At 38.8% G+C, this 25,150-nt stretch overlaps 1 protein-coding gene across 3 annotated transcripts in view; it reads right to left on the bottom strand.

The window, feature by feature from the left end:
- Window positions 1–5,797: 5,797 nt before the first annotated feature.
- TTC39A (tetratricopeptide repeat domain 39A) overlaps window positions 5,798–25,150 on the bottom strand; it is a 52,733-nt gene continuing 33,380 nt past the window's right edge. For all 3 annotated transcript variants that reach the window (XM_075097647.1, XM_075097649.1, XM_075097648.1), the window contains 10 exons: window positions 21,448–21,556; window positions 20,803–20,870; window positions 20,622–20,681; window positions 19,684–19,845; window positions 18,404–18,495; window positions 17,253–17,373; window positions 14,786–14,897; window positions 12,031–12,145; window positions 11,209–11,325; window positions 5,798–8,198 (listed from right to left, as the gene is read on the bottom strand). In XM_075097647.1, the coding sequence (XP_074953748.1) occupies window positions 8,078–8,198; window positions 11,209–11,325; window positions 12,031–12,145; window positions 14,786–14,897; window positions 17,253–17,373; window positions 18,404–18,495; window positions 19,684–19,845; window positions 20,622–20,681; window positions 20,803–20,870; window positions 21,448–21,556 (1,077 nt within the window). In that variant the 3' untranslated portion in view covers window positions 5,798–8,077. The remainder of the gene's footprint in view (window positions 8,199–11,208; window positions 11,326–12,030; window positions 12,146–14,785; window positions 14,898–17,252; window positions 17,374–18,403; window positions 18,496–19,683; window positions 19,846–20,621; window positions 20,682–20,802; window positions 20,871–21,447; window positions 21,557–25,150) is intronic.

Genomic DNA, 25,150 nt, shown 5'->3' with positions numbered 1-25,150 from the left:
ATTCAAAAAAGTAATTGATCTGAATTTAACACAAAACATTGGGTAACCTGAATTTTAGCTACAGTTCTGAAAACAGATCTGTGTCTTAATTCCACCACCTGTAAGATGAAGCTAATATTTGCCTCCTGTCTCAGAGGTGTCTAATAAATTACTTACACTTCAGACATATTAGACAGTCCACTTACAGGACAGCTGTTTCCTAACCGGTGTCTGCTGCAGCTCAGTGAGTGGAAAGGGCTGGCTCTTGTTCATCTGGACCTGTTCAGCCATTGCCCTTTTTATGCCAGGGCTCTATGGTTCAGGGTGGACAGGCCCACGGCAAAAATGTCTGCAAAGATATTTGAAGGAAAAAAAATATACACAGTAGCTGTAAAAGCAACCAAGCTTGTAGGTATATCACCAGTCATCAAAATATGTTGCTTTAAAGCATTGCGTAGTGACTCCATCATACTGCGTAAACGTTCAGTACAACAATGCTGGTTGTACTTCAGACCCGTCACTGGCAAAACAACCCTGGCCCAGACCCAGAAATAGCTGAGTGGATTGTCAGGCTCAATCCTCTGCAATTTCAGGCAACAACACAAGAGACATGGAGCTTGGAAGCCCACACAGCCCATGTCAGTGCCTCTCACAGCAACCTGCTATCCCATTTAAAGACTAAGAGCTGCCACAGAGACAGCAGGTAGGGACCAAGGGCATTGCTACTGTCCGTGATGCTTGCACAACAAGGACACTGTTGGGGTACATTTGCAGATTATAGTAGGAAATGGATTTTGTCTCACACAGCAGAAGAAAACAAAATTCCCACAAATCTCAGACAAAAGAGATGCAATGACAAGTAATGAATTTTACAAAGACAGACCTTTATGCTTGCAGGCTACTGGAATTACCACTTTAATCATTTTACATCTAAGGATGATAATCCCTATTACTTGTTGCCAGTTCATTATGCATATCTGGGAGAGAATAATAAAATTTATACATAAACAACAACAAAAGCCTGGAGAATTTCTCTGTGGGGAACTAGCGTTGTAGCAAGGCTTTAACCACATAGGGTTTTAAAAGTTCCTACTGCCTTGCAGCTTCCCAGGGCTGAAAGCAATTATGTGTTTGGAAGGCTGACAGGTCTCCCTTTGCAGTGGTCGAAGTGTACATTTCTAGTCTAAGCGATTACCTGAACTTACTTGCCACAGTTTCAAGACTTCGACATTTCCTGTCCTTGTGCAATCGTGGTAAAGATTAAAATTCTTCTGAGTCAGAATGTCAGTTAAATAACAAGATGGCTGAAACCAAACAGACAAGGCCTCTCATCAGGTAAATTCTGGATTAAAATGGATTTAGAAGCAAGGTGGATGCTAGTTGATTACAAATACAGTTTATTATGAACACCATGCTTTTTTTAAATAGGTTATCAACTAGTATGTATGTTTTTAATAAAATATGAATAAAATCTGTTCAGAAGGACACTTCTTAATACCCTGAATAAAAATTAGCTTTGAGGATTAACTTTTCCTTTTATACAGCATTTAACTTTGAAGAATATAATTTATGCTAACTATCCTTTGCAGGTTATCTTACATTTAAACCTGTTCTGGGATAAGAGTTAGGGGCTTTGCAATTCTTGGTATGAAATGCAAAGTTAGTGCCTTTTGATAAAAAGACCAGTCCAAACACTCTGCAAAAGCATCTTTTTGATTTAAGCAGAATAACTATATTTGCATGCTAGCAACGGATTTATTGTGCTTTGCACAGACACTTAGCTAAAAGCTGCAGCGAAGAATCTGTATAATGAAAAACAATACTTGTGAAATGCCCGTACATGTCTCTAGCAGCACAGAGGTATGTACTTACTCAGCAAGAGTGGAACTACTATACTAAACTAACAAAAAGCCCCCAAACCTTCTCTGTCCACTCAGTTGGAAAACAAGTAGAACTAACTTGATAAACCTATTCTGTGCAGCACCAGCCCCTAGAAAAATATTTGTGTTCAGTTTAAATAAGGCACATCAACAACAACTCTGCACACAACAGTAAATGTTCAATTCACTGTGCACATTACATGCACCCTGCCTGTCCACACCAAGCACTTCTCCTGGATACAGCAGGCCCTGTTCTTGCTCACTAGCCACTTTTGCCAGGGTTCTCACTGCAGAAAGACAGCCACACATCCACCTTTTTAGCATCTTTTTCTTACCTTCTGCTACACAGTGGTAGCTGCCTGTCCAACCAAGAACTCACACTGGGTAAGCAGATTGAGGAAGACATACAAGGCAGAAATTCAGGGGAAAATGATGAATCACCACGAAACTGTTTTCTGAGCAGGCCAGAGCCATCCCAGGTGCTGTCCCCCTGACGCAGGGCCCTGCTAGTCATTCCAGAGTAAAAACTGATGCCCTTGAACTCTCCAGCCTAAAACTGCTTTTTGGTGAGGTTACCTCATGGCCGGGCTCTTGCTAGATTGCCCATTTGTTTTGGGATACTCTGTTTCTTTTATGATCCCACAGCAAACCATTAGTAAAGGCCCTTAACCTCCCTGTATTTTCCTTGGCCATCATCTGAAAAGGTGTCAAAGAAGATTTTGCTTCATGTATTTCACTTTTTTTTTTTAAGTGCTGAATTTAATAGTTCAAACAGTTCTGACAAACTTTTCAAAAAGCTTTGGCTATAGAGCCTGCTACTGGTGTACGTGAATATACATACATATACTTTTTGTGTATGCCTATATATACTTCTTTGTGTGTGTGTGTGTCACAGATGATACACTTTCAATAGACGTGCAGCAAAGGCAGCACACGTGAGCTTCCTGCTGTTCCTTAGGAATACCAAGAATTATTTGCATTAGCGATGAGCCCAGCATCATGGAACGGAAACCTGACCCAAGACCCAGGATCCATGAACGGTAAGAATGAAGCCCAAAGCAAATACCCAACCTGTAACTTGCCCTGCTGGTTGCTTCTAAAAAAACTTCACAGCTGCCCAACAGAGGCTGTGTAACCTTGGAAGCGATGACAGCAGTACTGGGTACTGTACCCAAATTAAGATGATATTGAACGTGATCCATATATTAATCTTCTAGAGTTAAACAGCATTGCTGCTTCTCTCTAGAATGATTTACCGAATAACGGTTAGAGAAGAAGTTCCTATTTTGCATCTTCAGATAGGATCTTCAGACATTTTTACCAAAATGTCAGGAAAAGCATCACATCCACAAACAAAACACCAGCTCATCCTAGAACTGCCCCTATGACACTGTCACACCAAGCAAGGCCCCTGTGGCTTCAGCGCTTGCAGACAAACATCCCATACAGCTTCAGCGCTAAGGAAGTCATTCTTACCTTCACACCCTGCATGACACAGGATAAAAGGGATGACAACTGTCCAGAATATTGCAGCTTCTACTTACCTACTCTTTCACACCACATTGCTACACTGCTTTTCAGCCACAGACCCGAAGCTGTTGTCACAGCACTTGACTAACGTGAGATAAACTTTTTTTTTTCATTTGTGAATTGAAGCAGACCATAAAGAGAGCATGCAGGGGTGTGTGTGACTGCTTTGATTCGTATTATTTCTGTAAAATAGTTAAGGAGAGACAAAGCAAGTAGAATTGAACACAATACATAACGCTAAAGAAACATTTTGCCTGTGTTTAGCCAGGAATGAAAGTTAAGTACCCAGAAAATAGTGGAACACAGCCTAGTCCTACAAAAACATTGTTGCATTTGGAGCAAACACCATGCAGAATTTTACTACAGTACAATGCAGGTATTTATTAGCTCTCTTGCTGTTCATAAATCTTGGAGACAGTGATTGACTGGGCATGTTTTTGAAAGACAGTATTTGTATTTGTCTTTTTTTTTTAAACACCTGAAGCAAACCCAGGTAGCATCTTAAAAATATTTTATGATGACAAATCATTCAATTAAAATACTTGCCAATACACACTTTGCTTTAATATATCACAAAAAGGTATTTGCAGAACATAATGAGAAAAGAAGCAAGTTCATTTCTAGTCTGTTCAGGTTTTCCAATCTTGCTCATCAGTGATGTTTTCCTGTACAGCTGTGAACAGCATGACTCACCTCTTTATCTTCTCCTCTTCCTCCCAGAGGGGGAACTGCGTGGAACGCATTGTTTTGGTCATTTCATATACATTTGCTTTGCTGCTCTGTTTTTATGCTTGAGAAGGCAAACGCATGCATCTCGCAGGTGGAACTGGAGGCTGACAGGGTTGTGTTTAAACTCTCAGGAATGCCTTTTGCATTCTGGGACCGACCTCTAGGAAAGCCTTGTTTCACACAGAGGAACATTACTTGATGCTTCTGTTGGGCCAGAGGCATGCAAACTGTGAAAGCTATCATCCCATGACCTTTCAGTGGTCTTGGACCCAGGCCAACTAAAAAGGCACTCAAATTAATATAGGATTTAATGCTGAAAACTGTATGAAATGGGAGGAAATGTTTGATATGATCCTGTTCTATGCTGCTATATTTTATAAAAGGGAAAGTTTCCTAAGGAAAGTTTTGAATGCTCTATCACTGCATTGTAAACAACCTGAGGCTAGGCAGTATCAGAATGGGACAGTCTTTAAACTAATCATCCATGACAAAATGCATTAATTGTAGATTGTAATAGAACTGTGTATCAGTAATAAATCAAAGCACGTTCCTATGCTACTGGTTTAGTTGAGCAATCATAAGTGGGTGTTTCTAAGTAATAGTAGTTGTATCATGTTTATGACTTCATCAAAATCTCTTCAGATCATCAAGAAAACCTGTGACTAGGTTCAGGTCCAGCCCACCATTCTTCATCCAACAGGTTATGTCATCTAGTGTTATTTATAGTAGCGAGGTGTTCATATAGTTACACCTCGTTAGACCTCAGTATAAGCTGCTGGCTTTTCAGCCCATACCCTCCCTTCAGTTTAATGAGACACCATACATACATGGATTCCACATATCAGATCTAATGATAAAAGCGATGCTTGTTTTACCGCTTTTCCTTTCCTGACCACTACCACTTCCAGATGGCATAGCGATATCATGTGGGGCACCATGGCAATTGCTGCAGGCATCCAGGAAACCGAGTATGAATTTCTACACCTCCTCAGCTACTGTCCAGAAACCACTTATCAGTCCTACTGAAAAAAAAAATACATAGAAATACAGTTTGTAAGTTTCATGATAAAGGTCCTACCAAGTGCAGAAAACTGTTTTCTGCTATGTGAATTAGTAGTTTGCCTTTGGTTAACTTCTCTGGCTTTGCTGAGGACTGAGAAGAATTGATACCAGCAGTTGCTGGCTGAAGCCTAGTACGCAGAGTTGGTTTCTCTAGCATTGCTCAGGCAATGCAGTGTTTGAAAGCAGAAGGAAGTGCTGCTTCTGCAAATGAGGTGTTGGCTATATCCAACTGAAGTACTACTTACATTTCCTGAATCTTAGGCCATGCTGAAAATCCTTGATTTGTGATTTCATTAGAGTGCCTGCTATTTTCTGGTAAGTGGATATACTGAACATATTGAATGCTTTCTTTAATTCATTATACTCGGGACTCCAAACAGATGAAACAATTTACCATTCCGGAGAGCCACTTCAGGCAGTGTGGAGCAGCTTCAGGAAAAGTGATGGAAAAACAATCCCATCAGCCTTCCAGCCCAGACTGAAACCACTGAGTTTTTGATCTCTAGTCACAGAACAGAATCAAAATGAAGTACACTGATGAACAGAGTAATGGCGGGCAATTCGAAATGTAACATGTTGAAAAACATATACAGTGACAATGTACCAGACCTTCCATTCATGCAAGGTGTTATCTTCCTTTACTGAGTTCAGAATATTACAGGCCGTAAATCTTTAGTGTAGCATCTGGAAGGTGAATATTTTCTGTTGATTGCGAGCTAGAAAGTCAGAGTGAAAGCACGGACTACTTGATCATGGCTGTTACAAACCCCTCAGCTGAAGCTGGAGATCAGGTCCATCGTTCGACAGGTGTTTGTGGTCGACCAAAGAGGATTATGAGAATCTCAGGATTTTCATCACTGCAAACAATCAGGGAAGCTGGCTGCATACCGCACAGTATGTTCTTTGTGTGAGGTATCTAAGATCAGGCAAAACTCGATTGTGGGTGAAATTTCATAGATTCAGTGGCCTTGAGAGATGAATCTACAGTTGGAAGGATTGTTCACTTTCTGCAAAGTTCAATTTATGCTAATTTTCATGGCATTGCTTGCTTAAAAGATGCTAAGACTGCCAAAATATTTGAAAAGGACACAACTGGAAGAAGAGGCATTACATGCATGAAATAGAACAAGAATCTTTTTTATTCTATACAAAGAATGACTGAATTTTTACACTTCAGTTTTGATGTGCAATATGTAAATAGCATAACTTTATACTGAATTTTATCTGAATTGAGAAATTTATCTGAACTGAATTTATCTGAGAAAGTAACTATAAAAAAAATTCATTCTTCATCTAATGTTTTTACCTTGGGAAGACTTTTATAAAGGGTGTCTATTTTTAAGACAATGCGGGTTCTCTGTGTTGAGGAACAGGTGGTTCTGTCTCCTTGCATATTAAATTGGAATTATAAAACAATGTAATTTCCTTAGAGGAGGTAAAAGCAGAGCTATAAACTGTCAATTTTCTCTTCCGCTGGGAACAATCACTTTAGAAAGAATATTCACTATGAGGTACATAGACATGAATCTTCCTGACAAACATTTCCATTGGAGTAAAAGAGCTGTCAGAAGACCTCCCATCTCCACATATCAGAACAGGTCATGGGGAAGAAGCTCTTTCAAAAGGGAGGTAGAAGTGTGCCCCAAAAAACCACAGGCATACAACATGGAGCTAGCCTGGAGAGCGGTAAATATGAGTCAAATGTGTTATGTCTGACTTCAACAGTTTTGCAGAAAAGCAGCAATTCTATGGCAGACAGCACTGGAAAGCAGAGCTAGCTCTTTGCTCTATTCTCAAAGCCCCTTACATAGGAATTCCCCCGAAAGATCACTAAAGAGCTAAAAGATAAAGGGCTCTCCTTTGTTAAAAGGAGAGCACTGTGCCAAGACTGCCTGTTCCAACCCCAGCTTCTGAACACAGGAAACATGGCCATACGATCTCTTTAAACATGGACGTCTCGAGTTAGGCAAACCTAAGAACAATTGTTTTAAGGAGGAATTGATGGTCAAAGTAACTCTATACTGCTGTGCAGCCAGAGCAATATTGCTGTTTCTTAAGTGACCTTCAAGGACTTGTCCTTTAAATATGATATAATCTTCAATCATGTTCGTTCTTATGAAAAAACCTGTTTCCTAAGGACCTCCCATTTTTAAACTTGTCAAAGAAGTGGTGATGCAGTTTTATACTGTCATCACCCTGCCCCCATCAAATCCATGGTAAATCATTCAGCTGCTGCAAGCAGCAGACTTGACAGGAAAACCAAATTAAAGAAAAAGTCAAGACACTTCATAAGGGAGACCATTTTTTTCACCAGTGAGTTTCTTATAGAAGCAAAAATGTGACAAGTAAAAGCTGGTAAAGAGAAGCTTTCGATGCACAACTGGAAACGCCCAGGATTCAGAGCTCCTCCCTGCTGTGTTTCTTGCGCACTGAGATTTTCTCGCATCATTTCAGCTAAGTAGGTACTTGGAAAAAGTGATGCTTCCTTCTCAGCCCCCAGCAGTATGAATTCAAACATTTATAGCCAACTGAGATTAAATCCATGAATCTTTCAGGTTTTGTTGTTTGGTTTTTTTTCAATTGTTCCTCTTTATGTTGTAGCTTGCTTAGTAAATGTTGCCAAAGCAAGAAAAAAGGCACACATGATTGAAAAATTAATTACACAGATGTAAGCATTCAAAAAGCCACCGTTGGAAAAACAATGTTTTTCAGGTTATGGTTGGTTTGACTGGGTTTTTGCCATGTTATTACACTAGATTAATGTTTTATGCATCACCTTTAAAATTTTAAATGATTTGGTTTCCAACTGACTTGAAAGAGAAGGAAAAATAATTCTAAAATGTCAGTAATTTTCTGCACCAAAGTTTGCAACAAACAGGACATCAAAGAAGAAAAAGTTACGACACTGCTGAGGCTCCAGAGTGCATTCCATTTTCAGGGGGGGATTTGGCCTGGTGCAAGGCAGCTTGAATTCTGAAATGTGTTCTTGTTTCCATGGAGTAATTCTTGTAGTTTTGTCTAAAACAAAAGCAGATCAGTCTGATGAATATATATATTTTTAACAAGTCATCTTTATATTATTGTTCTAAGCAGAACAACAGTAGACAGCAAAAAAGCTTTTCTTCACAAGCTCCTTTGTTGCCTACTCTAAAATACAAGGCATATGTTCCTAGCCAAACAATACAGCTCTTTGTTCTTTATTTGTAGTTCCACTGTCTGGCAATTACCAGAAAAATATAGCCTAATAAGTAACTGAATCTGTTCCACTCAATCAAAATATTGAGTTAACATTAAATATCTATAACATCCACTTAGTTTACATTCAGAAATTAGATCCCCCCCCAGTATAACTGACAAATTTGAATACAAACATTTTCAGGATTTTTTTTTTTATCGTTCTAATAAAATGGACTCAGCTTAATTCATCAGACACATTTCAAGGAAGTAGAGAAAATAGGAAAGAAAGGAAAAAAAAAAGGGGGGGGGGGGAAGAAAAAGAGAGAAGCTGTGCTGATTCAGAAGAGGGGAACACCCCACCTGCATCCTGTGGTTGTCAACAATATGTACTGTGTGTAGGAAATAAGGCCAGACAATTTGCTGCCCTAGAAGCTTGGAAAAAGAAAGTGGGCACACATGAGACTCCATATCAGCTTTCGATGAGCAATTCACCACCCTGGGGAAAGACTGACAGGAATTCCCTCACAAACATCTAGTGGCTGACTCAGCAGTGTCATCTGCCAATAGTCTCCAGTAGCTATGTCACACTCTGAAGAGTTACAGAAACACTAAAAGTATCTGTATTTTCATGGACAAGCTCATATAAAAGAAGAAATTTTGCCCCATAGGACCACATAGAAAGTGCAGATCCTACTTAATACGAATTAGCATGTCAGCTCTTGCAGGATCGATACAGAATCCAGATACCAAAGATTAGACCACGCTAATTTTCTTCTAGAGCTATTTGTCATCTTTACAGAACCATTAAGTATTAAACAGTCTATATACCTTGAAAGCACTTCGGTTCAAAATTCATAATTTGAATCAAGCATGGAAGCATGGTATCTGTTGCTATGGCAGTGGAAGTCTCTTGGTGGAAACAAGAAATTCCACACCCATCCTACACCAGCTTATAATTTTATGTATGTAATACCCAAGAGGCTGAATGAGAAAAGGAGATGACTGGGTTGTACTGCATGCTGATCTGAAACTCTCTGAAGTTTTTTATTTAAATTAAGTAGATTTTGTCATGCAGATACTGTACTTCTCCTCAGTAGGCTGATATTCTTGCTGGTAGCTTACAGTAATACAGATAGAAATATTTCCATGGATGACCAAGCCAAAACTGTTTATCATCTCATTCCACTCTTTATCCCAGAGTTGAATCATTCAAGCCAGCAGCAGTATGTGGATTTAGGTCAAGCAAATCAAGCGTCATGCACAAGCCGAGTGCTCGTCTGCACTCCTGCCAACTGCAAACATAATTCTGCAGTCCTGAAACCTACTGTGGACAATGCGCCTCCCTCTCGTGGGTGCAAAGACATTCAGCATTTTTAGCTGAAAGCTTACAAACCCTGTGCATTTTAATGCAGTGTAGCAGCCACAGGTGGAAATGTATGGACTGCATTTTTTACGACTGACTGAAACAAGGAAGGGTTTTGTGTTTGGTGGTTTGTTTGTTGGGTTGGGTTTTTTTTGCATATTATTACAGTTTCCATGAGTTCTTTGAGCATAGTGTGTCTGAGTATTAGCTTTCCATTCACTGAGTAACAACAGATTTTTAAGAGCTGCTGTCTGCTGGTGCTTTTCTTTAAGCTAAACGCCATCCCTCAAGGCAGCCTGTGACCCGAGCCACACAGAGCCATCAGGGGAAAGGTGCGATGGCTGAGCAGCAAGCAACAGAAGTACCAGATGGAATGAGAAGCTCTGAATCACCAATTTCTAGATCTCAATAGAGATTTGAACTAAGGAAATGAGTACAGGAGGAGAGGCATGCTTTGAAGAATATGAAACCAACTGAAACACTTTCCATAGCGTTTTGCTAATGCAATTTTTGCTCTTCGTAATATCTTCCATGAGTCTACAGAGAACCAGGCTCACAAGCATAGGAGATTAAGAATTGCAATATGTTAATTTTTGTGTCGACAGGCTCTTGGCATAATCTTCGGTAGGCTGACTGACCACTCCGTCTTGCATAGTGGACTGACTTGGACAAAAGCTCAACACAAAAATTCTACCTGACCTCTTTGAAACTTGGGGCCAGACATCAGTTTTGTAGCTACTAACACCTGTGGCAGTGACTGGTGCGGCTCTCTGCACTTGGGAAGATGGAGACATCTGGACTCATTCAGGATCCAGGCAGAGGGGTGAACCACCCTGCTGCAGGATGCTTGAAGGCGGCGAGGGTTGTTTGGTTTGGATTCCCTCCACCCCCCCATATTTTGTTAATTTTATTATAGAGAACATACATGATCAAGTCCAACTATTCCTGATAAACCTACTTTGCTAGAAAAACCAATCCCACAAAACAGTAGAAGCAGGTATTTCAGTTGCCTTTCAGATGCAGATGAAACAATACAAAGATAGTAAACGCAACCTGAAACATTACCTTAAATGTATTTCATCAAGGAAAGAAAACAGCGCTGCTAGCCATCAATTAGAGTAATGCTATCTTAGCCATAACACAGAGCTTTGATTTAATCCAATACATCTTTTATGAATAAGTAAACAGACTACAAATATTATTACATTTTGTTATACATGGATTATTTCTTATGGAAGCCCTTGACATTCATATTAACATCTTTAAAATTTTTTTTGCTCTTACCAGAATGGATGGGTAAGTCACAGACTGAACGATCAGATAATTTCTACCAATAGAAAGGTACAAACCAAAACTAGTGCATGCATGCTTCCATTAAATAAATGTAACAATGAGTTTCCACGGTATTAATGAAATGTTTCTGCTTCCTGCTAACCAGAATACCATATGGACCCATCAGGCATCAGCACAGACTTTTCACTTGCTTACTTTGCTCTTTCCAGTAGTTTTATTGCTTCTTCTCTTCTATCCTGGTCTAGATACAGTATCGCCAGCTCCAGCAAGGCATTTGGAATTAGATAATGGTCATATTTTACCTTCTTCTCACTGCATTGGAAAAGAAATAGCCTCAAGATCTTGAAATAATATGTTGTTTCCTTCATTTAACAGCTCCAAACACAAATAATTAGATTAGCTAAGATCAGAAGGAGCTGTCAAGTCTCTATTATGACACTTGTCACATTCTCTATCTAAAGCTACATTCCAGGTTTTCAAATGTGTGTTTTGCATAACCATCCGACACATTATGTTATTTCTCAGGATTATGAAATATTGCCTTTATTATCAGGGAATTATTAGAAAAGATTACAATATTATGAACTCTATCCATATGAATTGACAAAAAGAGATGCCATTCACTGCATGTTGCATAGAAGTTCCAAGTACAATCGTGCTGCCATCTGCCTCTGCAGACTGCACTTGGCTTTTTGTGTACAGCTTCTTCATGACTGGTAAGATGAAGCAGGTGAAAAAAAGGAAGTGGTATCTCAAAAATTTTATGCATGTATAGTCCCCCAATATGGGAAAATAGCTCAGTAAAAAGCACAGATTTGCAATTGTTCTTCCATACATGGCTGACAACACTGGCAATTAAAATTGCAATTCCTTGATATCAAAGCAACTGAAATAAATACTGAAGACACTGCAGTCCCCTCCTTTCTATTCATATCATGGTTGCATCTCCTCTTACTTGAGATGAATAGTTACCGAGAAATTCAAGAGCTCTCCTATATGCCAGGTATGAAAACTTACTTTAAATAGATGTAATTGAAATGGTCTTCTGCTTCTGAGATCTTGCCCAAATGCTTGAGGCATAAACCTTTTAACAATTTTATCACACACTGGTCATCTGCTAGTAATTCTGTAGCTGAAAGATGAAGTAAATGGCACATTTTAGAAAACTCCAGAGCAGCAGAGACTTTCCTACCTGTAGGAAAACTTTTACATAGGTAGGCGTGAGCACGATCCATTTACTGGAACACAGGACAGAATGAACTAACTGGTCAATTCGGTTCATTTCATGCAGAGACAAACATACATCCACCTTTTCATAAATCAATCAAACTTTATCGAAAAATTGCTGGGCTGTTCTTTCCCTCCCTTTTCCCACTGAAAGACTATTCCACAACCTTATTGTTCCAACACCTAAAAACTAACTTAAAGCATCCACTTTGGCAGTATTGAGGTTCAACTTAAAATCTCTTAACCGTATGCCTTTATTGCCCTTTAGTATGTATAGCTCTTCTTCCTTGACTTCTAGTCACATGACCTATTCATAGGCAAGTGTTTTATCAATTCTCCATCTTTCTTTGACTAAAGAAAAATATGCGAAAGTTTGCTACTTGCAGCTCACATCCCCTCATCTTCTCACCCTACCTTCTTTTCACCTCTTTTGAGTTTATACTTCTAACTATGAGTGCTGAGTCTTACCAGCCTCACCAGTGCCTAGTTCAAAGTCATGACTAACAACAACCTTTCTCCACCTGAAAATTTTTGCATGATACATTTCAAAGAAAACACCTGGCTTTTTCATAGCTACTCCATATAGGCAGCATAGTCTTAAAGTTCACAAAGCAAAATCTTCAGCTTGCTTGCTCATTTCCAACTCATGAAATACTAGGTAATAAGAATTTCTGCAAAATGTGCAACGCTGTGCATTGTGTGCTACTGAATCTCACCTTGTTTCCACTACTCCAATCCTTACCTGGCTCTTCCTCTACCACGCCAGCTGATAAAATGCTGACAGACACTGCATGAACCAGCTGCTTCCCTTTGGACTGTGCAGTTGGAGGCCTTGATCCTACAGTTGGAGTCACTCCTATTGCTAAGTCCCACACCTACATACATGTGTCACCAAAGCAAATCTGAGGCAAGATGCCTAAAGACTAACTAAAGTTGCTTTAGAAGCCTAAAGCAAACTAAATCAGAAGGAACAGGGAAAAGGGCAAAAGTTGACACGCTAAATATGTGCACAGCGAGATGACTCAGGGTCACATAAGAGGTATTTCATAAGAATAATTAAAGAAAAAAAAGCAGATCAGTTGTCTCTCTGGACATCTGTCCCATGAACACGTTCACATGGACGTATTTTCTCTACTTACGTCCTACAAACCACCCTGGATTGTATAAGCAAACATTTAGGGACCTATCCTAGACACAATTGTGCATATCAGATTTGCATTTCTAGACACTACTTCCACTAACAGTCTTTCTTTTATATTTTATATGGTATAACACTGCTAGGAGCACATTCTCAGATTAATTATTTTATAGGGTTAGATTCTTGCATTACAAATCTAACAGTGAGACAGAAAATACAATAGTTTAGCTTCAAACTCTGTCAGGACATCTCAAGAAAGGCATGACACCTGGAAACAGCAAGTCACTATTTGGAACAGGTAATTCTTTAAATTGTTGGCATATTTAAAATATATCCCACTTTTCGATTACATGTCCTCATAGTGTTTTATAAACATGAATCAGCTTCTACAAGTCCCTACAAAAAGCCAGCCTTACCCACAATTTACCATCTAAAAAAAAGGGAATAGAGAAATAATTCACTTACTCAAAATAATGTAGCAAAACGGGTGACAAAGAAAGTGAAAGGGTCAAAAACCTTCTAAGATGTCTTCACTGGAAATATTTTTCTGTTCTCTTTCACAATTAACTAAAAAGGATAGCTTTAGCTATCCCCTTTCAAATCTTGTGTAACACAATGGGCACAGGAAGACCAAGGTCCTAGAAAAGACTGCAATGCAGTGCTTTAGCACATATTCCTTTGTCAACAGAGGCTTGATCCTTTTGTGGGAAGGTAGTTTATAATAATAAGATAAAATATTTAGTAAGGCCAAACTTTGTGATAAAAGCTGTGCAGACTGGTTGTGTTCCCAAGAGTTGGGAAAAATTGGCAAGAAATGAACATCAATTGAACTTTCTCACGGATGGCTAATTAACAGACTGACAGAAGATGTGGTAGCAGAGCCTGTTCCTGTTCAATACTGTCCCCTAACTTATGCTCATTCATAGTGCAAAGGAAGCCATCCCTGGTGTCCCGGCCTTCTACAGCATACTGTTGACACACCAATACTGTTCAGCCCAAGGACACATCATAAATTAACAGCACTTTAAAACAGCAGACTGACTTTTGTCTCCTATGTATCCTTAAAAACTGAGATACAGTACCTGAGGATAACAAAGCTTCATGATCCAAGTAATCAAGGCAATGCATATGCTGATTTTGATCTAGTAAAATAAACAGTCCTTTAATACATGTCATAAACTATTCCTAATACACATCTGTGGATGTAAAACCACTTGCTGCTATTGTAAGTTATTGCTATAGTAAAAAGGAACATTATTCCTATCTGCATAAACAGTCTATGGTTTCATCATCTGCATTCCTCCTATAATCAGATTAACTTTACTAATAAGTGTCTCTCTCTATTCACAGATAATATCTTTAGCTATTGCACTGTAAAATACTTGCTTAAACCGTATCATTGATTACCTGAACTTCTTGCCAGTGCTTCTTCTGCTTCAATTAAAGTCTCTAACATGCCTTCTGTTAAGTTGGGACATTTTCCAATTACAGCATAGCCATTCCAGATATACATCATTTCCTACGGTCAGAGAGAAATGACAGCATCATTAATTACAGTACTAGATAAATGCAGTTATCAAATACTTGAGTCGATCTCTGTATGATGAAAAAGTTACAGATTCCTCAAATAAAAAGTCAGTTTGTCAAAACATATTTTCATCCCAACTGAAAACTTGTTACAATGGTTTTCAGAACAAATTAGCCCTGGAAGACAACTGAAGAGCCATTTACTACACACAGTGCAAGATAGACTGCTTGAACAGAATGCAAACACAATCTCACTTATGGACCAAGGCAAGTACCAACAAAAGACAGTCTTAAAACATTCATGGCACATGGCTAACTTCCCTTGATTAAGGTCTCCTCTTGTTTTTCAGTTCTGTCCTAGCCAGGGCAGTAGTAACTATAAATAAGTACAAAGTATTGCTTCCATAGAAAAAATATAAAATCTAAGGAAAACAAAACAGAAAACCCTAACCTTCAAGCCAAGCTTCAGACAAACCAAGAGAATTTTAGAGCTGAACTGTAAACGCCTTAGATTCCTCAGGTTTGTTTGATGTTCCCACAGAAGGTAACTTCTTTCTTATTCAACTGTTATAGAATAAATTTTATTAAAAACTATTGGTTTAATTCCTGTTTGTTATTGGGGTTCTCTCTTAGAGTATATCACCAGACCAAATGTGCCCATTGCCACTGGCAATCATAAAGTTTAAGATGGAAATACTATATAAACTTACAACTGGTCCTCATGACAAGTTATTTATTCTATTTATTTATAGAAACTAGTCTGTATTTGATAATTTAAAGCTTTTCAATAAAATTTCTGTATAGAATAGCTGAGTTCTGGAACTATTGTACAAAAAGCTGTCAGGCTAGAATAGATGAAACAGTATGTTAACCCCAGTCACTGTTGCTTTCACCATCTGGTCTCTATTGATTGGAAAACCCATGCTGAACTTACTGTATCTAGTGCAGATTTGTTAACACGGTTTTGACACAAAATTACTCAAATTACATTTATTCTGGGCTAAATCTCTGAGATAAGACTTGCTTGAGGATTTGCTCCTCTCAGCAAGTCCCTTCACAGTGAAAAGAAAAGTCCTAGAGATGAGATTCTGCACCCAATTCCACACCCTCGGAGCGCTTTTAACTGTTCAGCTGCGGCATCTGCTGCCTCAGAAATGCAACTGCAGCAGAACCAAAGGACACAGTGCCCGGCCACTCCAAGGAGAGCTCTGAAACCTGTTCTGCTAAAATCCCATTAGAATAGCCCCAGCTAAACCCCAGGTGTGTACATTTCTTACTCTCTACAATCTCTGAAACCTGAAAGGCAAATCAAAGTAACCTAATTATTTCTCTCATTTCAGTCTTATGACTTAGTGGGAAGCGGTCCCTAGTGAATACCCACGCTATGCTGTAACAAACATATTTCTTCAAGAAGCACTGTGTCACATACCCAGCTGGTGGGCTGAGAAATGACTACTCATTGGTGTCTCCAAGAGGCTCTCTTGTTCAGGCATTTGCTTAAAGAGTATTTACTAATTATCCATCTGTTTCTCAAACACAGCAGCTCAAAGCACTGCAAATGTTAACACCGCTGCACTTGACAAACCTGAGGAGTCAAAATCCTCTTATGTTCTTTGCAGACACATTTTTGTGAGTGCACCATGAGCAAGCCTATGGGTGCTTTATGCAGCTGTTCTCATCTGGCCACAGGGAACTGGCCAGCATTACTGGGAAGGGGGGGGGGACGACGACGGACGGACACCAAAAAACACAAAACCCCACCAAACAAACCAACAAACCAACCAACCAACCCCCAAAAAACAACAGCATGCAATGGGTTTCTGGAGTGGCTAAAGGATTTGGCTGTTTCATCCCAGCACCCATGGGTTGCTCTGGAGAGCACCAAATAGCAAACATTCAAGGGCACATTAAATAGATGCTTACATGCAGTCCCTGCTTCTTGCATTGCTTCCTTGATTTCCCATCTGTCCCCCCCCAACTTGTACCTTAAAGTCTTCTTTTAGTAGTCTCAGTAAAGGACACATGACAGAAGAGACCTAGGGCAAAGTTCCTCAAAAGGGAATCAAAAGAAAGCTGTTAGGAGCATGCTGGTCTATAGCAGGAATAATGAGTTACACATGCAACACATTTACGTGTCACAAACAACTGGCTTAGTTCCCTGTGGCTGGTGCATGCCCCAGTTTTACAGCATTCCTCGCATTCATTTGGCTTTGCTTTGGGAACATTCCAGTCTCCTGCAGAGGTTTTACCTTAGAAACGTGGAAAGATACTATTCTAATTATCTCTGGTTTATTTCTATAAATTAAAAAAATGGTAATAAGGGTGTGTGTGTGTAATTTTAACTTACCAAAGGTGGAACAGGCAAAGGAATGGGATTTGAAGAAAGATACCGTCGAGCTTTCCGAATTGCAAACTTTTCTGTAGGCAGTGATTTCCCTGCAATTTTCAGTTTCAAACTGGGAACAACCCTGAAAGTTTAAAGGAAAATGTAAGGAAATTTTCCTCTGTGAACCTTGGGGGAACACACATTCAAAACTTTAAAAAAGAAAAAAAAATCAGACCAAAGAGAACTTTAAAAAGCTGTTACACACTGAGCAATTGCTACCTCTAGGGAAGCTGAGCAATGCATATTCACAAAAGCTGTCTTTATGCAGGGCACGTCTCATTCTAGGCTCCTGCTTTAATCAAGCAGGAGGAAGAGGGACTCTTCCCCACCCAAAAAATAAATCAGATGATGCACCTAACTTAAAAAGGGCCATCTCTCTTCACAGACTAAGAGGCAAACTAGCTTTTCTCACTGTTCCTCCCATTCTCCCAAAGACCAAACTGATTCACTTTGTAATGGATCCCAAATCCAGTGAAATCTGCTTGTAATGATTACATAAGATACAGAAGGCCTGAAAAGTATCAATATATTGCAAGCACATAAGAAAGTGATATTTAGATTTTTATAGAAAAATTGTAAAAAACAAAGTAATCAATTTTCTTTGGCCCAGCAAAATTTAGACATTTTTGAGTATAACATTACAATTAGGTTAATTCACTGTGTTAATAATGCATATATTCACTTGCACATTTAACTATTTCGTATTCCTCTCAGACTCAAAACTCAGGAGTTAAGTTGTACTGATGCTGTCTCCACTAAGGAGGCACACATCTTGTAGCATAATCCATTGCAGGCTTTCAAATCTTGCATGCCATTTTGATTAAAGGGAAAAAATGAAAAAGGATGTGGATATTACATGCACCGCAGCAGCCACTGTATGGCTGATAGACCTAATATTCTGTCTCTAAAGTATTTCCAGGCCACTGGAAATCTGCTGTCTGAACTCAGGGTCCACTTTAGTTTAAAGGAATGTTTCATTCTGCAATTTCTTACCAATCCAAAGCTACTTGCACAGATCCTCTGAACTGTTTATGAATAGTTTTGCCTCTTCCCCCAACACTGTGCTGTGAAAAGACAGGAAACTCTTGTAACTGGGAGTTAGCAAATTTTACCTAAATAATTCAACTTCGCTGTCTCCAAAAGGACTGCAGTCATCTGGTCCAAACATACTGAGATAAGCAGCTTTCATGTAAATATAAGTAGCCTGCAAATGCAAATCAAGAATATCTGTACAGAAAAGCCAATTTACAGCATCACCATTATTGACATAAAGCACAAAACAGCAACAAAGAGGACGAAGTTGCTGCTTTTGCTGACACAGAAGTCATCTTATAAAATCTTAAGCAGAAGGTAAGTATTTTAGAAAGCGGAATATAGAATTTTTTATCATGTATGTCTTTGTTTACTTCATATCAGCTTATAGTTTATGTCCACATTCCAAGAACAAATGTCATGTCCATGTAAAAGTGAGTTTTTATTACTCTCAGGAACACATTCTAGGAAACCCATGAAAAGGTCATGCTCAGAGAAAAAGCAATACTATTATATAGTCTGTGTGTCCAATCGCAACTTGGTAGCATATCCCAAATACTAGGTTCTAGAGAACATGAAACAGTTTTGAAGGGTTTAATGATTTCATATTAATAAAAGTACTGATTTCATAGGGATTCCTGAGCAATCATACATTCAGCAACCAAGGCAAGCAAAGCAACAGAGGATGTTACAATTCTTGCAACAGTAGAGAGTAACAGTTGGTGACTTATTGAGTACTGCTTTAAGGAGTCTATAGTAATCATACATTTCAGGAGTTTTCTAGAATATTTTAAGCTGTGATTATTTATTTACACCACAATCTAACAGTGCACAGATCTGACCATCTTTCATTTAGCTCATAGTTACCAGTTTATTACTATCATGTTGCACTGTAGACGACATATTAATAGGAAGCATCATCTCTGCTTCTCTAAGGCCCCTGCAATATAGTAAAAAGCTCTACATGCAGTTTAAAAGGATACAGGTTAATATTAATCCTACAGCATTTCAGGATATTAAAGCTTTCAGCCAGGTGGCGCATCCCTGGCTGTAGGAGTTCTGTGGGAACTTGTGCCATTAATTGCAATGTGTTGATGACACAACCAGTCAACACACAGCAGAATAAGCTGCTGTTCATCTACAAGTCAGGCCCGAAAGATTTCTGTTTGCCCGCAATCTCTTCAGATTTGAATGTTTACAATTCACATTGTTCTATAAGAGTCACAGCAGACCAGGTTTTGTTTTCCAATCTTCATTTTCAAAGCTATAAAAGCTTCAAAGCCACAAAAAGTCAACTTAATCTGATTGAAAGTTAATAGATACTACAGGGCCTTCTGCCCTCCTTTTCCAATTGACTTACCTTTGACCAAGTGTTTTCTTTGCTTAGGAGGTCAGCATAGAAGAAAGCCATCTTCCACTGGCGCTTGTAGGTGAAGCACCACATGAGCTCCCAATAACACATGTGATGAAACTGCTTCCAGTACTGCTGAGCCTCGCAACATTCTTCATACCTATTAACTGCCTGAACACAGAGATTTCCAAACACTACCTCAATCATGTGTAAATGCACATATACCAGTGCTGTAACAGACACTGGGGCTCCACAATCTGCTGGCGTGGCTCCTGCACCTTCCAAATTATTAACAGCCCAGTATCCCCCAAAATCACGTCTGTCGGCTTCACGTAAGAGATCCTTGGCTCCACAGTCAACCTGGTGTCAGCAAGTTTACCCCTGCCACAGAGCTCCCCATTCGTGGAAGTTCTATTGAGTCCTAAGCATAGGCAAAATGAATGTTTGTGTTTAGGGAAAGTAGGAAACTGAAGTCAAAGGACAGATGCTCGGCTGACATTTATTGTTGCAGCTCCAAAGATTTCAAGGGAGCTACCACGCTGCACACCAGCTGATACTCTGTCTCAGAGTATTTTGGATATGCATTCTTCACCTCCCTAATTCTTTCAAGTCTTGTACGACTCTCCACTCAGACTGAAGGCAAAGGGTTACCACTGGATTTTATTAAATGCATCACTCACTTCTGGATAGTAAAGACAATGAGAAAACTTGTGTCATTAATACTGGCAGACTAGATTATCACCAGAAAATGGGAAGAATAGCAAAACCAGCTGGTCAAACAAGCTAGTCAAAATAGTTTGCAAAATTCCTATTTGTAATTCATAAACTATAAATTACATTCAGGCCAAAGCCACAGGAAGCATTAGCCAAAAACGAAACATTGTTCCCGGAGGAGTTTTCCTAAAGCTTTCAAGACTTACTTTCCCAAGAGCAAAAGGATTACTTACCGCATCAATATTACCCTTTAGTGTTTCTATCCTGCCTGCAAAGAACAGGAATATGGCTCCCTGTAATAAATAATAATAAAAATACAAGTATTCTATAACAGTTTTCAAGCTGTCCATACAGTCTAGTTTTGGCAAGAAGACATTTAGCAATCATACCAAACTAAATTATGATTCATTTTACCTTTGGATAGCGAGCCAAATAAGGCTTAAGTAGTCTTTCTGCCTCCTCAACATTTCCTTTTCCTGTCCCTAGAATGCATAAAAATGCAAGTGATAAAAATAGTAAGAAAAGAAAAAAGAACGCGAAGTACTCATCCGCCATCCTCATCTGGCCAATACCTAAGTTCCTCTCTCTGATAAGTAAGGCATAAATACAGGTTGGTGTTGCACTAAGCCAGCAATTCACTTATGCACAGCCCAACACATTTTGTAGAATGCTTTAGCAAGAGACAACAGGGAACTGTATCTCAGCAGGAAGCTACCACCTCCCAGAAAAATCAGGGATGACATATAAACATGAACAAAGTATTCAGGAAGTCATCACCTACAGCTGTTGTTTTAACCTCCCAAATAATGCACCTGACTACTGAAGACAGATTTAGTTCTCAGAACTTCCTTTGCTATCCCATTGCCTCCATTTTTAGGTTAAACAAACCTCCATTTTGAAGATTAAGACGCTCTCTTCAGTTACGATCACTATTGTAAAATCACCCACAAATGAGTTAATATTTAATCTGACCACGAACAAACAATTCACCAACAAATAGGTGATCTTTTTCCCCGTGTCCCACTAATCATATCCAAGAGTTATTATAAACAATCTTACCTAACACAAAGGTCATGAAAGTATGATAGCAAAGCAACAGCATGGTACACAGCACCGACCTAAAGCTGTATGATGATGCTCCTTCTTGAAGCTGCAGCAGACCATGCTCCTGTGCAAAGAGAGGTGAGGAGGAAAAAGTACTGCAAAAGAACCGAAGCTGTACTTTGCTAGTTTGTTAACTTCTGCAGTGTCATCTACAGATTGCTCACTCACCAAATTCCCAAAATGCACTGACATACATTGCTTACATACCAATCAAACATAAAAACACACATACGAAATTATCTAACAGTTTTTCACAGAGTTACTGCTTAGCCTGGAGAACATCCGATGACAGAGCAGCAACTTGGGATTTATTACTTGGTTAACATAAGAGAATATTAGACACCTCATCACTATCATCCAAGTGCTGCTAAACATCATTCCAGAAACAAAAAAAACAGAGTTTTGAAACGCAAGGCAAATAACACATGTTGCCATTATGCAGTGTACCCATGCTTGTTATTCATTGCATAAGCAAGTTAAAGTTGTCAAGAAAAAAAATCTGCAACTAGCAGGGCAAAGGATAACAGGGCAAAAGGATGTTCTTAAGTATGTTAAGAGCAAAAGGAGCTTTGCAATGATACTGGCCCACTAACACCAGTGGAAAAATATGATGAAAAGAAGAATATTTCTGTTCCCTTTGGGAAGAACTAAAGCAATCAAGTATAACATTGTGTTCATATTCAGTGACAGCATGATAGATAACCAGCTTTAAGGATTGAAGTTCCTGAGGCAACAGCGTTTAGCAGCCCATTCTAGGACTGGTTCCATGGTATCAACAGCGAGAATATAAATATGCAAACATTAAACATGGGATCTGTCTACTAGTTAATATGCACAGTAAGACATCCACTGTATGCTGGGGAAAATTCTGTTTAAAAGTTACACTATGACTGCAATGGAAATTTACTGGATGATATATGTGACTGGAAGGACATCCTTTCAAACCAGCTACACTATAAATAGGGACCCTGAGGGATGTCTGTCAGAGCCACTGCAGAAGGTATCAGAGAGAACACTTGGAGCATGATTTCACAGATTTTCACCTTTTGTGTGTCCTTGCCAACAGGTGGGTGTTATGCTACCTCACCTTTACCACTTACTGTGTAAACCCTGAAATCATATTCTAATTTGCATCATACATGTACTTTTGCACTTAACTAGTGTGGTTAATTGTTTTTGTGAAAATACAGTTATTTTGTGTTTTTAAAAAAATCTTAATATTTTACATGAATTACTGTTGCAGGGAAAGATACCATTAACACACATATTTGCAGGTCAATTAGTGTAACATCTAGCCTGGATAAAATAATGAAAATATTGATGTGCAAGTCATTTCAGAAGAAATTAAAAGATAGTAAAATCATTACTGAAAATCAATGACTTAATGGGAAACAAGCACTCGGCAAAATAAAGCCAATTTCATTTTCTGCTGAGACCAGAAGTTTGGTTGATGCAGATAAGTTACAAAATAAGATATATTGAGTTTCTTTAAACTGCCCAGAGGAACCACAAATATTTGGATTTTAAAAAAAAAAGTAGCACTGTAAGGTAGAAGTAAGACAAAAAAATTCTGTGGAATTAATTTTGGCAGAAAAAAAAATTCCAAAGTAGATTTCCAAAGTACATTATTTCATTTGAAAAGTCTTCAGGCTGGATATTTCACTAAGCCTTTACTGACATCAGTACTAGGCCTTACAGTGATTGATATCTTCCATATAATATAAAAATACATATAAAATGGCTGGTGATCTCATTTGTGAACAGCACTAAAAATGATAGAGAAACAGACTGCATTACTCATATAGAATAACTTAATTTGTCAAGTTGATCTCCCTTAAGTATTTCAGTCCCAAAAATATGTTTTAATACAGCCAAACACAAATTTATCATCTGTATGGACAAGGAATGCAATCCACACCCACCCTACGTGGGACTGCTTTCCAGGATGCAGTAACTGTTAAGTAACTGGATTAAGAACATTGCCCATTCATCAGAAGAGGGCTGCAAATCTGGCATACTTGAGCCTGAATTCTTAAACTGAGTAGTTACACTCAATGTAACAATGGTATGGGAAGTTCATGGAACAAGTTACTTCACTCTGTGGTATGTCCATAATCCTATTTTGTCTGGTCCAGGTATTAAAAAAAGTTTACTTTCCACTCTGCCACTAGAATACCCCAAACTTTCTATATTACAGTAACAATAGAATCAGTAGAAACAGTCTGAAAAAAAGAAATCTAGAAGCAGTTGTTAGTATTACAATGCTTGCTTGTAGAAAAGGCGACAATAAAGCTGTTTGTCCTCAAAACAACTCTTGCAAACTGCTTCTGTTGTTATAAGAACCCCAGGAAAGCGGGATGATGAAGGGTGTCGCTGGGAAACATGTTTTAGATACCACATGCAGTCAGCCAGCCGCCCTTTGTGGCTGGCAGAGACAGAGGTACTCCTCCAAGGAATGACCAAGCACAGAAGCCTAGGTCAGACATTATGAATCACTTTTTCAAGCACCTACTCTTTCTCCACAAGGAGCCTATGGAGATTAGCCAGCAAACCTAATCAGCTAAGTGAGGTACCATGAGTTGGGCAGTACTATTACGTCCATTTAATCCTCACTGGGGATCAAACTGAGGATCTCAGAATCAAATCACAAGCAGCTACTACTTCAGCCTAAGAAGTAACTCCGTAAACAAACTACACTCACTGCCGCCGGTCACTAAGTGAGTATATTATATGTAATTGTTAGGACACACCTTCTAACCATAAATAACTCACAAATATGTCCCACACCTATGCCACAGGTGATATGAGCAATCCCAAAACACCAGGAATGAGCTTCTAAACAAAGCCTATTACAGGGCATATTGCTACAATATAAAACAGATGTCAAAGCAGTAAATGCTCATAATTTTTTTCAAAATACTTAAATGACATTAACACATTTAGTTTGTTTTCACACAAAATGTAAGTTACTCTGAAGGGCATAAAGCAGAGCAGGGAGCAATGACACTTCTTATAGGCAAATGTGATCCAATATGATAATCTCACTTTTCTGTGCAAGTTGCTCAAAATATCCCATAACCTTTTAATTCCCAAGACTGTCACTACATTGTATTATGTCAGTATTTCATCGATTTGATCCTTGTTGCAAGACATCCACTGCTCTCTCATTCAGGAATCCGCACATGAGGAGTGGGGATTCCCACAGTGAATGCAGCACGAACAAGAACAATGCTCAAAACCATTATCAGGCAACACTGAGACTGGCTCATATTTATTTCAGCTGTTGCTGACTTAAATCCATCTACTTTCCTGAAGTGAAAGTTCTTGAATGATATTTTTATATCACTCTCTTTTGATTAGGAATCTTGACAATGAAAGAAAAGCAAGGTCATCGTTCATGCCCCATGACCTGATCACATTACTGCAGGTTTAGGAAGGAGGATGCATACTACTAACCGCTTCTATGAAGACCTGACTAATTAAACTGGTAGATGGGGCATTTAAATGTATCTTATAAAATAATTTTAGATTTAACCTTCATTTAACATTTCCAGAAGAGACCAAAATGCAAATCAAAGAGATGCTTAGTGGGACACAAATTCAATTTATTACAAATTGAGACATGAAAAATATTCTTCAGCTCAGCTGCCTTGGGAAA

The sequence above is a fragment of the Phalacrocorax aristotelis genome, chromosome 6 (genome assembly GCF_949628215.1).
Source record: "Phalacrocorax aristotelis chromosome 6, bGulAri2.1, whole genome shotgun sequence".
Classification (NCBI taxonomy): domain Eukaryota; kingdom Metazoa; phylum Chordata; class Aves; order Suliformes; family Phalacrocoracidae; genus Phalacrocorax; species Phalacrocorax aristotelis.
This window is presented reverse-complemented; position numbering and strand designations above follow the sequence as displayed.